Genomic DNA, 13,150 nt, shown 5'->3' with positions numbered 1-13,150 from the left:
TCTGCCCATTTCTTGATTAGATTATTTATTTTGGGGGTGTTGAGTTTGATAAGTTCCTTATAGATCTTGGATACTAACCCTTTATCCAATAAGACTTTGCAAATATCTTCTCCCATTCTGTAGGTCTTTTGGTTTTGTTGCCTGTTTCCTTTGCTGTACAAAAGCTTTTTATCTTGATGAAGTCTCAATAGTTCATTTTTGCTTTTGTTTTCCTTACCTTTGGAGACATGTCTAGGAAAAAGTTGTTGCAGCCGAGGTCAAAGAGGTTCTCATGTGTTCTCCTCTAGGATTTTGATGGATTCTCACATTTAGAACTTAAATAATTTTAAAAATTTATAATGGAATGAGAGGAAAACAAACATTTATAGCATAAAAATGGAAACCAGCTTGATCAGCTACGTAATAATTATAAGCTAACTAAATAAAATTAAGTTTAATTCACTTTACAATGTTTCATCAAAGTATTATTTCAGCTTACTGGTAATAATCAGTTAAATTACTCTTAATGATGTCACTTTACATAAGCATACATGCGCATAATGAGCCTAGGGCATGGTGGTTTTCTTACAGTTTACACTTTCCATGTTGTGTCCAGAGAAGACCAAGGTTTTGCCACCTAATTATTGAAATTAAGCTGGAAACCATGACTAAGAAGATTCCCAATGAATGATGGAAATATTCTATATCTTGAAAGAGCTGTGGGTGACATGGATGGATCCATTTATTCAGTTAAGATTGGTGCATTTCAATTTGTGTAAACATTAACTTAAGAAAAGATTCAAAAGTGGGAAGTGGAGAGTGGAGGGGAAGGTATAGATGAAGACGTTGTGAAGCGGGGTGATGTGTACATGGAAGTTATGCTGTTTGCTTTGTATGTGTTGAACTTTTCGCACAAACGTTAGTGAGTTATTACTTGTGAGACAAGTTTATAAATGTCAATTCAGTTCTACTCTAGCAAAGGAAAGCAAAAGAGAATAACACAGAGAAGCATTCTTCTGAAAGAATCTGAAGTAATCCATTTCCATAAAAAGGCAGTGTCTTCACATACCAGCTGATAGCCTTGGATGATACATTAAGATATTATCCTCTTCCTCTCCGTCATAACAAGCAACATTCTCAAAGACACTTCAATGTTTCAGTTGAGTTTCACAGATACTGTCCTGCTAGTAAAATTTGCTTTAAAGTGAAAAATAATTCAGTAAGCTGTATGTGAAGATGGCTGGTGGCACCACAGGCAAAGAGAGTGCACGAAGGACTACACAGACACCTGGGAGGGCGTCAAGCTGGAACTGGAATGCCCAACGAAGGACGGAAACACTTAGGATTGAATTGGAAATAACTTTGTTTCAAAAAAGAAACTAAACCCATCTCATATGTTTATGATTGCTGGTTTTGCTTCATCAGTTTATTTTGTCATTCATACTCTCAAGGAAGTCTATTCTCAGTAACATTTATCAAGTGAACCATGGAGACTGGTCACAGTGATCTTATTTTTTATCCTTCTGGGTAGATAGAGATGCTTCTTAACTACAAAATTATTTCATCTGTTCAGAGTTTAGATTTACTTAGCTTTACTTATTTTACGTAGAGTTGAAACATCTTGAAAAAGATTCTCATTTTTAATCTTCCATCATTCTGGCTCTTACCTGAAGTGAAATTTGGTTGAACTCAATTGATTTCACCTCCCAAGAAATCTGAAATCAATCTGAAATGAGATTAGGTTTGGCACATTTTGTGTTCTTATATGTGCACTGACCCATTTCATATAGTTTGAGGATATTTAAAGACATATTTTCCTATTTATCTGAACAGAAACTGGTGAGATAGAAATGGGTATAGCCATGATGAACCATCATTGAATTCTGTGGAATCCACTCAAATGTAATTCACTACCTTATTTGGTGTTTATAGCAACTAGTGTCATCCTTGTTGTGAGAGGATGGTAGAGGTGATTCTTGAATCTTTGTTTTCTGCATTGCATTATGTCCTTACAATATGGCAATATATTTGGGCCTTGATTAATTAATATAGGAGGGAAATTTGATTTAAGAGTTATAATAAAATGAACAAACCTAATAAAATCATGACCAATTCTTCCCATACAAAATGAAGTAAAATCCTAAAATGCCTACTTAAGACAGACTGATTGTTGCTAGTTCCTCTTTTAAAGATTTACTTATTTATTTGAGAGAGCACAGCAGGGAGGGGCAGTGGGAGAGGGCAAGAGTCTTAAGCAGACTGTCAGGGAGCTCAGAGCCATTTGGGGCCTCTATCTCACAACCCTGAGATCATGACATGAGCTGAAACCAAAAGTCCAAGGCTTAGCTGACTGTACCACCGAGGTGCCCTGCTAGTTCCTCTTTTAAATAATTTAATTGATTTGGTACTCCTATCATAAGTATGTGTTGGCCTCAATTTTCCTCCTAATAGCCTAATTGTTCCCCTTACTGTGCAGGTGTAACCATAAAATAAATTAGGTCTGTTGTTCATGCCATTTTATGAGCCATATAACTTAGAGAAACAATTGTTTGTTTTATAATTGGTGTTGCTAACCAACTTTTACATTTTGTATAGTTTATTGACTTGTTTGTTGGGACGATTAAATAGTGTACTTCTTGGATTCACAAATCACACTACTCATGAGATAAATTTCACTGTCAAAGAATAAAAATTGATTGTAGGAAGTTTACATTACCTGAGGGCGTGATTCTTTTTTCCTTTTTTTTTCTTTTTTTATTATAATATTTATTATATTATGTTAGTCACCATACAGTATATGCAAAAGAATGAAACTTGACCACTCTCTCACACCATACACAAAGATAAACTCCAAATGGATGAAAGACCTCGATGTGAGACAGGAATCCATCAAAATCCTAGAGGAGAACATAGGCAGCAACCTCTACGACATCAGCCACAGCAATCTTTTTCATGACACATCTCCAAAAGCAAGAGGAACAAAAGATAAAATGAACTTGTGGGACTTCGTCAAGATAAAAAGCTTCTGAGGGAGTGATTCTTAAACATTAGTATGCAAGAGAATCACTTAGATTGAAGTGCAGAATTTCAGCCTTTAGCACCACCAGAGAATTTCATTCAAGGTCTGGAGGAAACCCCAGGAGTCAACCTTGAAAAAAAAAACAACTCAAGGCTCCCGGATAATTATTTATGCATATAGTTCACACACTACAATTTGAGAAATAGAGTCTACCTGAAAGTCTTTATAAGGCTCAGATTTTGGAAATGGTGTTGCCTGTACACACCTCCTGAAGTTATTAATTTGAACGCGTGGTGGCAGTGCAGGCTAAGAGAGTGAATAAGAGCTCGCGGATTCGGTGGACTCCATTTTATTCAGAAGCCAGCCCCCGCCCCCAAAACAGAGCACACTTACAGCTAAAGCTAAGATAGACGTATTCAGGAAGGCAGTCGTCACCAGACAAGTTATAAGACGAATTCGAAATTCAGCAGCAAAGACATTTCGGAGGGTAGATGGTGGACGTGCTGATGGGGACTGGAAAAGGATTTTTTCCTCTGGTATCAGACGTAATGGAGATGGCGCGAACAAAAGTACATCGCAAGAAAAGGCAAGTGGCAATTCTCATTATATGGATGCTTTTGTGGGAAGCCGGTTCAGAATCGATTCAATATTCTGTATTGGAGGAGTCAGAAAGGGGCACGTTTGTGGCCAATTTGACAAAGGACCTGGGACTCGGGAGAGGAGAACTGGCTGCGCGGGGTGCCCGGGTTGTTTTCAAAGGGAACAGACAGCATTTGCAGCTTGACCCACAGACCCATGATTTACTGCTAAATGAGAAACTGGACCGGGAAGAGCTGTGCGGCTCCACTGAGCCATGTGTGCTACCTTTCCAAGTGTTACTGGAAAATCCCTTGCAGTTTTTTCAGGCTGCTTTACGAGTCAGAGATATAAATGACCACGCCCCGGAGTTCCCAGCCAGAGAAATGCTACTTAAAATATCAGAAATCACTACACCAGGAAAGCTATTTCCTTTGAAAATGGCACAGGATTTAGACGCTGGTAGCAACAGTCTTCAGACCTACATAATTAGCTCCAATCCTCATTTCCACGTTCTCACTCGCCATCGCAGCGACGGCAGGAAGTTCCCGGAGCTGGTGCTGGACAAAGCCTTGGACCGCGAGGAGCAGCCCGAGCTTAGGCTTACCCTCACAGCGCTGGATGGTGGGTCTCCGCCCCGGTCTGGGACCACGGAGATTAAGATCCTGGTCTTGGACATCAATGACAATGCTCCCGAGTTTGCTCAGGAGCTCTATGAGGCACAAATCCCTGAAAACAATTCCCTGGGCTCTCTGATTATCACTGTCTCAGCCAGAGATTTAGATGCAGGATCCTTTGGGGAGGTATCTTATGCCCTATTTCAGGTAGATGACATTAATCAACCCTTTGAAATAAACGCAATTACAGGAGAAATTCGACTGAGAAAGACTTTGGATTTTGAGGAAATTCAATCTTATCACGTGGATATTGAGGCTACAGATGGCGGGGGACTATCAGGAAAATGCTCTTTAGTCATCAAGGTTCTGGACGTAAATGACAACGCTCCTCAATTGACCATGTCGTCACTCATCAGTCCCATCCCCGAAAACCTGCCAGAAATCATAGTAGCGGTTTTCACTGTGTCAGATGCAGATTCTGGACAAAATCAACAGGTTCTTTGTTCTATAGATGACAATCTGCCCTTTCTTCTAAGACCATCAGTAGAGAATTTCTACACCTTGGTAACTGAAGGAGCGCTAGATAGAGAGAGCCAGGCCGAGTACAACATCACCATCACCGTCACCGACCTGGGCACCCCCAGGCTGAAAACCCAGCACAACTTAACGGTGACGGTGTCCGACGTCAACGACAACGCCCCCGCCTTCAACCAAAGCTCCTACACCCTGCGGGTCCGCGAGAACAACAGCCCCGCCCTGCACATCGGCAGCGTGAGCGCCACCGACAGAGACGCGGGCGCCAACGCGCAGGTCACCTACTCGCTGCTGCTGCCGCCCCACGACCCGCACCTGCCCCTGGCCTCGCTGGTGTCCATCAACGCGGACAACGGGCAGCTGTTCGCGCTCAGGGCGCTGGATTACGAGGCGCTGCAGGCGTTCGAGTTCGGCGTGCGCGCGGCCGACCGCGGCTCGCCCGCGCTCAGCAGCCAGGCGCTGGTGCGCGTGCTGGTGGTGGACGCCAACGACAACGCGCCCTTCGTGCTGTACCCGCTGCAGAACGGCTCGGCGCCCTGCACCGAGCTGGTGCCCAGGGCGGCCGAGGCGGGCTACCTGGTGACCAAGGTGGTGGCGGTGGACGGCGACTCGGGCCAGAACGCCTGGCTGTCGTACCAGCTGCTCAAGGCCACGGAGCCCGGGCTGTTCGGCGTGTGGGCGCACAACGGCGAGGTGCGCACGGCCCGGCTGCTGAGCGAGCGCGACGCCGTCAAGCACAGGCTGCTGGTGCTGGTCAAGGACAATGGCGAGCCGCCGCTGTCGGCCAGCGTCACGCTGCACGTGCTGCTGGTGGACGGCTTCTCGCAGCCCTACCTGCCGCTGCCGGACGTGGCGGCGGCCGAGGCCCGGGCCGACCCGCTCACCGTCTACTTGGTCATCGCCTTGGCGTCGGTGTCGTCGCTCTTCCTGGTGTCGGTGCTGGTGTTCGTGGCGGTGCGGCTGTGCAGGCGGAGCCGGGCGGCGTCGGGGGGCGGCTGCTCGGTGCCCGAGGGCCCGTTTGCGGGCCACCTGGTGGACGTCAGCGGCACGGGGACCCTGTCCCACAGCTACCAGTATGAGGTGTGTCTGAGGGGAGGCTCAGGCACGGGCGAGTTCAAGTTCCTCAAGCCCATTATTCCCAACTTCCCTCCCCAGGGCACTGGGAAGGAAATGGAGGAGAACCCCACCGTTCGGGATAGTTTCCTATTCAGTTAAGTATTGGATTATCGTATTAAGCCCTACTTAGTAAGTTTGAAAATCTCTTTTAACTTAGTTACATGTTATTGATAGTCTGTTTTTTAATTATTTTACTACACCTACTTAGGTTGAAAAAAAAAGTCAGATACTGGGTATACACAGTGTTTTCCCTATATCATACTTAGTAGATTTGTATTACTGTCAACTTTATTTGACAATCTGAATAAAATAAATTTTTATTTGCATAGCTTAAAATTTTTGAAATTCAATCATCTATTCATTTTAGAAAAATTGTAATACAAAGACCTTAGGTAAGATTGTATATCTAACTATTGGTGACAATTAGCATCACTATTACCATGTAGGGAAATTTTTAAAGTGTGAATGTTTGGCGGTGCCTGCCTGGCTCAGTTGGTAGAGAATGGGACTGTAGATCTTGGTAGTGAGTTCAAGCCCCATACTGGGCATAGAGTCTACTTTAAAAAAAAAAGAATAAAATGTGAGTGTTTGATGTTATTTAATCTGCCAGTGTAAGTCTCATTTTGGAGTAATGGCTACAATGTGATAAACACTAAAGATGGCTAAATGCTAAGATAGCCATTCATATTTATGTGTATTTCAATATACCATAATAGTTAATACATGTTTCTATGCATATAAACTTTGCAAAAGTGTCAATAAATTAAACTCCAGTTTGTAAGCTTCACGTAAGCATATGATAGTATTTTTAATAATACCAAGCCAATTCTAAATGCATAATAAATATTTGATGAATGTTATTAACATTCCAACAGTGAATTTTAAAAATTAATTTCAGGGAATACAGAAAAATGCTAATATTCTCTCTACAATGTGGTACCTTTGTCAATAAGTGAAATTAAATATCATTCTTTTACTTTCTTCCTAAACAGAAACCACCCTCCACACACCCTAAACTCTATTACGGAATATAAAATGTTGAGAGTATATTTTATCTCCTTGTCTTTGTCAACCAATTTGAAAGTTCAAATGTATATTTTTAAAGATTTTATTTATTTATTTATTTGACAGGGAGAGAGAGCACAAGCAGGGGGAGAGGCAGGGAGAGGGAGAAACAACCAGAGGGAGAGGGAGAAGCAGGCTATAGGTTTCGATCCCTGGGATTAGGACATAGTCTGAAGGCAGTCACTTCACTGACTGAGCCACCCAGGTGCTCCTTAAAATGTATTATTTAATAAAATCCAAATTATATTTTTCAAACTCTTCCTCCTAGTTTCTCATGTGTGGTATCTGCCAAGAACTAAGTATGTATTAATGGCAGGTTATTAGGTAATGTCATAAATAAAGTGCTGTGAAAGTATCATTTATCTTATTGATCATAAAATCATTTACTTTCACAGTTTAGGCCATATTTTCTTGTGTCTTATTTGTAGTATTTTAAGAAAAATTTCTCTTTTCAACTCTCCATCAAAGTCAGGTAATTTATACTAAACTGATAGCTGAATGAACACTTTGTTTTTATCCTTAATTAAAATGGAACTAGCCTTAACTAAATTATATTTCACTGAGGTTTGTGTCCAAATAAGTGAATTGTCATAGATGATTACCATTTGGTACAATGAGTATAGGGAACACTTACTGTTTTGTGTTCTTAGATACTTATCTCCTCCTCCTTAGAAAAGCATTCTTCTTTCTGGGAAACTACTTTTCCTGCTCGTGTCACTGCAACCACTTGACTTTAGTTGGTGCTGTGGTGTTTTTCAAAATACTCATTTCCATAGTCCCAGGGGATGTACACTGGGATGGGCCACTGTCCAATATTGACAGGTCAAAACCCCTCCCAAGAAAGTATATCTTTGACTCCACTGAATTTTTTTGCCTTCTACATGTTTGTAGTAGAAACATTGTCTGAATTCTGAACTTACATTGATTTTTAACAAAACAAATGGCCATTTCCCCTTAGTCTTACTGAGTATTACACAGAGTGAATTTATGAAGGAAAAAAATTGCCAAAGGTATCTAGCCCAGAGACTGCAAAGAAATCACATTTTAAATTTTTTTCGGGAGTACAGGCACATTGCAATTTGGGAGTAGAAAGCGGATTTTAAAATTCATAACTTCTAACACAACACAGCAAATTACTATTTTTGTAATTGAATGCAAGCACCCAAGAGCAAGAATTTTGTGTTTAATTTACCATTAGAAGTTAGAAAAATGCCTGCATAGAGAAATATTGGTTAAATGAATAAATGAATTTGTCTTGAGCAGAGTTTTGTGTCCTGAACTTGTACCTTTAAGGAAAATGCATATAGATATAGATAAGTATTACTTTTGCTCTCACAAATGTTGTTATCTACCTGAAGAATACTGCACGATGGGGTGGAGGGAAGTTTATACCCCAAAAGGCTTTCTATTTGTTTTAACTGTTGCATGATGCTTTGAAATGAAAAACAACAACAACAACAAAAACCACGAAAAAACTAAAAGCTGAAGTTGTAAAGCAGGACGCTTGGTGGCGCTGCAGGCTAAGAAAGTGAAAAACTCTCTGCAGTCTCCATAACAGCTGAGCAGTTTCTGGCTACTTGAAAAGGAAACGTTTTTCACTATTGAGGGATAGTAGGTTTCAGAGAGGCCGCTATCCCCATGTCAGTCAATGTTAGGAACTAACTCAAGATCATTGAATCAAGATAGCAGAGTTGGCTGTGCAGCAATTAATTTGTGATTAAATATTGCATCTTTTGGACCCCGAGGAACGATGGAGACACCGGTACCCAAAGCGCCGCAGAAAAGGCAAGTGACCGCCATTATTATCCTAATACTGTTAATACTGTGGGAAGTGGGCAGTACGACCATTAAGTATTCGGTTCTAGAAGAGAGGGAAAGCGGCTCCTTTGTGGCCAACCTCGCAAAAGATCTGGGGCTTGGCTTGGGGGAGCTGGCTGAGCGGGGTGCTCGAATTCTTTCCAAAGGGAATCAACAGTATTTGCAGCTCGAGCAGAAGAGTGGGAATTTGCTCCTAAAAGAAAAATTGGATCGGGAAGAGTTGTGCGGTGACACAGATCCATGTATACTGCATTTCCAGTTGTTACTAAAAAGCCCAGTGCAGTTTATTCAAGGTGAACTACAGCTACGAGACATAAATGACCATGCCCCAGAATTCCTGGAAAATGAAATCCTCCTGAAAATCTCAGAAAGCAGCCATCCAGGGACTGCATTTCCTTTGAAAATAGCTCAAGATTTAGACGTGGGCAGTAACACAGTTCAGAACTACACTATTAGCACCAACTCCCATTTCCACCTTTTCACTCGAAATCACAGCGATGGCAGGAGATACCCCGAGCTGGTGCTGGACAAAGTGCTGGACCGGGAGGAGCAGTCAGAGCTCAGGTTAACGCTCACGGCCCTGGATGGTGGGTCACCGCCTAGGACTGGAACGTCTCAGGTTGTCATTGTAGTCTTGGACATAAATGATAATGCTCCTGAATTTGCTCAGCTGCTCTATAAGGTGCAAATCCCAGAGAACAGCCCCATAGGCTCCCATGTCATCACCGTGACTGCTAGAGATTTAGATGCTGGGACCCACGGAGAGCTCTCCTACTCATTTTTCCAGTCCTCAAATCAAGTGATGCAGGCCTTTGAAATAAACGCAGTCACAGGGGAAATTCGATTAAAAAAACTGTTGGATTATGAGGAAATTCAATCTTATCGTATGGAAATTGAGGCCTCAGATGGCGGGGGACTATCAGGAAAATGCACTATAGCCATAGAAGTGATGGATGTAAACGACAACACACCCGAACTGACTATGTCCGTGTTCACTAGTGATATTCCAGAAAATACCCCCGACACGGTGGTCGCTATTTTTGGAATTTCAGATCCAGACTCTGGGGAAAATGGCAAAATGATGTGTTCCATCCAAGACCATCTTCCCTTCCTTCTGAAACTTAGTGTAGAAAATTTCTACACCCTAGTTACAGAGAGACCACTCGACAGAGAGACCCAGGCCGAGTACAACATCACCATCACCGTCACCGACCTGGGCACCCCCAGGCTGAAAACCCAACACAACTTAACAGTGACGGTGTCCGACGTCAACGACAACGCCCCCGCCTTCAGCCAAAGCTCCTACACCCTGCGGGTCCGCGAGAACAACAGCCCCGCCCTGCACATCGGCAGCGTGAGCGCCACCGACAGAGACGCGGGCGCCAACGCGCAGGTCACCTACTCGCTGCTGCTGCCGCCCCACGACTCGCACCTGCCCCTGGCCTCGCTGGTGTCCATCAACGCGGACAACGGGCAGCTGTTCGCGCTCAGGGCGCTGGATTACGAGGCGCTGCAGGCGTTCGAGTTCGGCGTGCGCGCGGCCGACCGCGGCTCGCCCGCGCTCAGCAGCCAGGCGCTGGTGCGCGTGCTGGTGGTGGACGCCAACGACAACGCGCCCTTCGTGCTGTACCCGCTGCAGAACGGCTCGGCGCCCTGCACCGAGCTGGTGCCCAGGGCGGCCGAGGCGGGCTACCTGGTGACCAAGGTGGTGGCGGTGGACGGCGACTCGGGCCAGAACGCCTGGCTGTCGTACCAGCTGCTCAAGGCCACGGAGCCCGGGCTGTTCAGCGTGTGGGCGCACAACGGCGAGGTGCGCACGGCCCGGCTGCTGAGCGAGCGCGACGCCGTCAAGCACAGGCTGCTGGTGCTGGTCAAGGACAATGGCGAGCCGCCGCTGTCGGCCAGCGTCACGCTGCACGTGCTGCTGGTGGACGGCTTCTCGCAGCCCTACCTGCCGCTGCCGGACGTGGCGGCGGCCGAGGCCCGGGCCGACCCGCTCACCGTCTACTTGGTCATCGCCTTGGCGTCGGTGTCGTCGCTCTTCCTGGTGTCGGTGCTGGTGTTCGTGGCGGTGCGGCTGTGCAGGCGGAGCCGGGCGGCGTCGGGGGGCGGCTGCTCGGTGCCCGAGGGCCCATTTGCGGGCCACCTGGTGGACGTCAGCGGCACGGGGACCCTGTCCCACAGCTACCAGTATGAGGTGTGTCTGAGGGGAGGCTCAGGCACGGGCGAGTTCAAGTTCCTCAAGCCCATTATCCCCAATTTCGTGGGTGAAGGGGCTGATAGGGGCACGGAGGAAAACTCTCACTTTAGAAATCATTTTGGGTTCAGTTAGGCATCTCACCTTAAGAGGAGATAAATGATAACATTAATGTATGATTAGTTCGCAACCCGTTTTTTCACATAAAGAGCTACTTATTCATACATTAATAATTATTGTCATATTTACAGTTATTTCAGCTTGTTTAAATATTTTACATTCTGAATCTCTGGGTGCTTGTTGCTTTTGCTGTTGTTTTTAGCCAGGTCACATTTTGCATGTTCATACAATAGTGGAGAAATGGTGTTTCTCAGTTTTGGGGGGTCGGGAAATGTTTTCAGATGCCTGATGTTTGAGCTTGTTCACCGATAGCTTCTTGTGACTAAGGGAATTGTGTTTTCTGATTATTATCAGCATAGTGTCTTGTAAATGATGGCTTTCAACTTTAAAAATACTTCTCATTTATACAAAAATTTTTCTTACCTTGGAAATGGTTGGATTTCTGGTAGTGTTGTTTTGAAAACAGTATTGTCTTTTCTCAAAGGAACTAGTATTTTATCTGGATGTTTCCTGAATTGAGTATTTTCTTTCAAAATTGATATCTTTGAACAAGACTCTCTGATAAGATTTTAAAGAATTCAATCCCTGTGAAATAGAAAAAGTAGAAAAGGTGTTAGTGGACTGATGATTATTTTTTCATAATAAATGGTTTGGGTATGTAAATAATGATTCTTATTCTTTAAAAAATGTATATATATATATATGATATAGGGTTACATGATTCAAACACATTTAATATGAAGAGAAAACAAAGGAATTGTTTTCTTTTTCAAATTTTTATTTAAATTATAGTTAACATACAGTATAATATTGGTTTCAGGAGTAGAATGTAGTGATTCATCACTTACATACCCGGTGCTCATCATAACAAGTGCCCCCCTTAATACCCATCATCCATTTAACCTATCCCCCACCCACCTCCCTCCATCAACCCTCAGTTTTTCCTCTATCATGAAAAATCTCTTATGGTTTGTTTCCTTCTCTCTTTTTTCCCCCCTTCTCATATGTTCATCTGCTTTGTTTCTTAAATTCCACATACGAGTGAAATCATGTGGTATTTGTCTTTCTCTGATTTATTTCACTTAGAATAATATACTCTAGCTCCATCTGGATTGTTGCAAAGGGCAATATTTCATTCTTTTTGATGAATGAGTAATAGTCCATTGTGTGTATGTACCGCATCTTCTTTATTCATTCATCAGTCGATGGATATTTGGGCTCCTTCCGTAGTTTGGCTATTGTTGGTAATGATGCTACAAACATTGGGGTGCATGTACTCCTTCAAAACTATAGTTTTGTATCCTTTTGTTAAATGCCAGTAGTGCAGTTGCTGGATGCAAGGGTAGTTCTATTTTTAACTTTTTGAGGAAACCCCATACTGGAAAACATAGGAAATTAACATAATTATTTCACCACTCAAATAATTATTGTCAATATCCTTAAAATATTTCTATGGATGCACATAAGAATAAGTTAATAGATGAAAATCATTTCATAAAATGGATCTATAATAAATTGCTAGATTCATAATTAAAGCTATCATGTTTTACTTGAATATAAAAAGCAAAATTATATGAAACTATAGATCTTGCAAAGCTTAGATAAATAATCCCTATAAGGTCAATAAAAAAAAGAATATGATGCATATTAAGAATTGGCATCACTTAACTGCCTGCTGAAAATGAGCAAAGAAACATTCTTACACATCCTGCCTCCTCTCCTCACCTTACTTTATGCTTTTTGTTATATATAGTACCTTATCAATGTTTATAGTATTTACGATGTATTTTTAAAAGATAATCCCCATAATTGTTTAGACCTTTTATTTTTTTTTAAGATTTTATTTATTTGAGAGAGAGTGAAAGCCCAAGCAGGGGGAGTGGCAGAGGAAGAGGGAGAAGCAGGCTCCCTGTTGAGCAGGGAGCCCTAAGCCAGGCAAGCCGCTGTGCTCCATCCCAAGACTCTGGGGATCATGACCCAAGCTGAAGGCAGAAACTTAACCGATGGAGCCACCCAGGTGCCCCTAGACCCTTTATGGTTTAAAAGTCAGTGTACCTTTTCAGTCTGTTAATGCAAATGTTCAAGCACATCATTTATTTGCTTATGTAT

General features: G+C 43.0%; 2 protein-coding genes across 2 annotated transcripts; both read left to right on the top strand.

Moving 5' to 3' along the window:
- Window positions 1–2,689: 2,689 nt before the first annotated feature.
- Window positions 2,690–6,177, top strand: LOC125282980 (protocadherin beta-6). Its single transcript, XM_048221132.2, has one exon. It carries the CDS (start codon window positions 3,490–3,492, stop codon window positions 5,938–5,940), a length of 2,451 nt encoding a protein of 816 aa, XP_048077089.2. The 5' UTR covers window positions 2,690–3,489; the 3' UTR covers window positions 5,941–6,177.
- Window positions 6,178–6,250: 73 nt separating this feature from the next.
- Window positions 6,251–11,704, top strand: LOC130543387 (protocadherin beta-17-like). The gene has a single exon (XM_057310242.1). The coding sequence runs from the start codon at window positions 8,657–8,659 to the stop codon at window positions 11,054–11,056; it is 2,400 nt and encodes a 799-aa protein (XP_057166225.1). The 5' UTR covers window positions 6,251–8,656; the 3' UTR covers window positions 11,057–11,704.
- Window positions 11,705–13,150: the final 1,446 nt, after the last annotated feature.

This window comes from Ursus arctos, unplaced genomic scaffold (genome assembly GCF_023065955.2).
Source record: "Ursus arctos isolate Adak ecotype North America unplaced genomic scaffold, UrsArc2.0 scaffold_118, whole genome shotgun sequence".
In the NCBI taxonomy this organism is placed as follows: Eukaryota; Metazoa; Chordata; class Mammalia; order Carnivora; family Ursidae; genus Ursus; species Ursus arctos.
This window is presented reverse-complemented; position numbering and strand designations above follow the sequence as displayed.

Coding starts and splice junctions, on each gene's coding strand:
- LOC125282980 (XM_048221132.2), top strand. CDS start 3,490: ATGGTGGACGTGCTGATGGGGACTGGAAAAGGATTTTTTCCTCTGGTA.
- LOC130543387 (XM_057310242.1), top strand. CDS start 8,657: ATGGAGACACCGGTACCCAAAGCGCCGCAGAAAAGGCAAGTGACCGCC.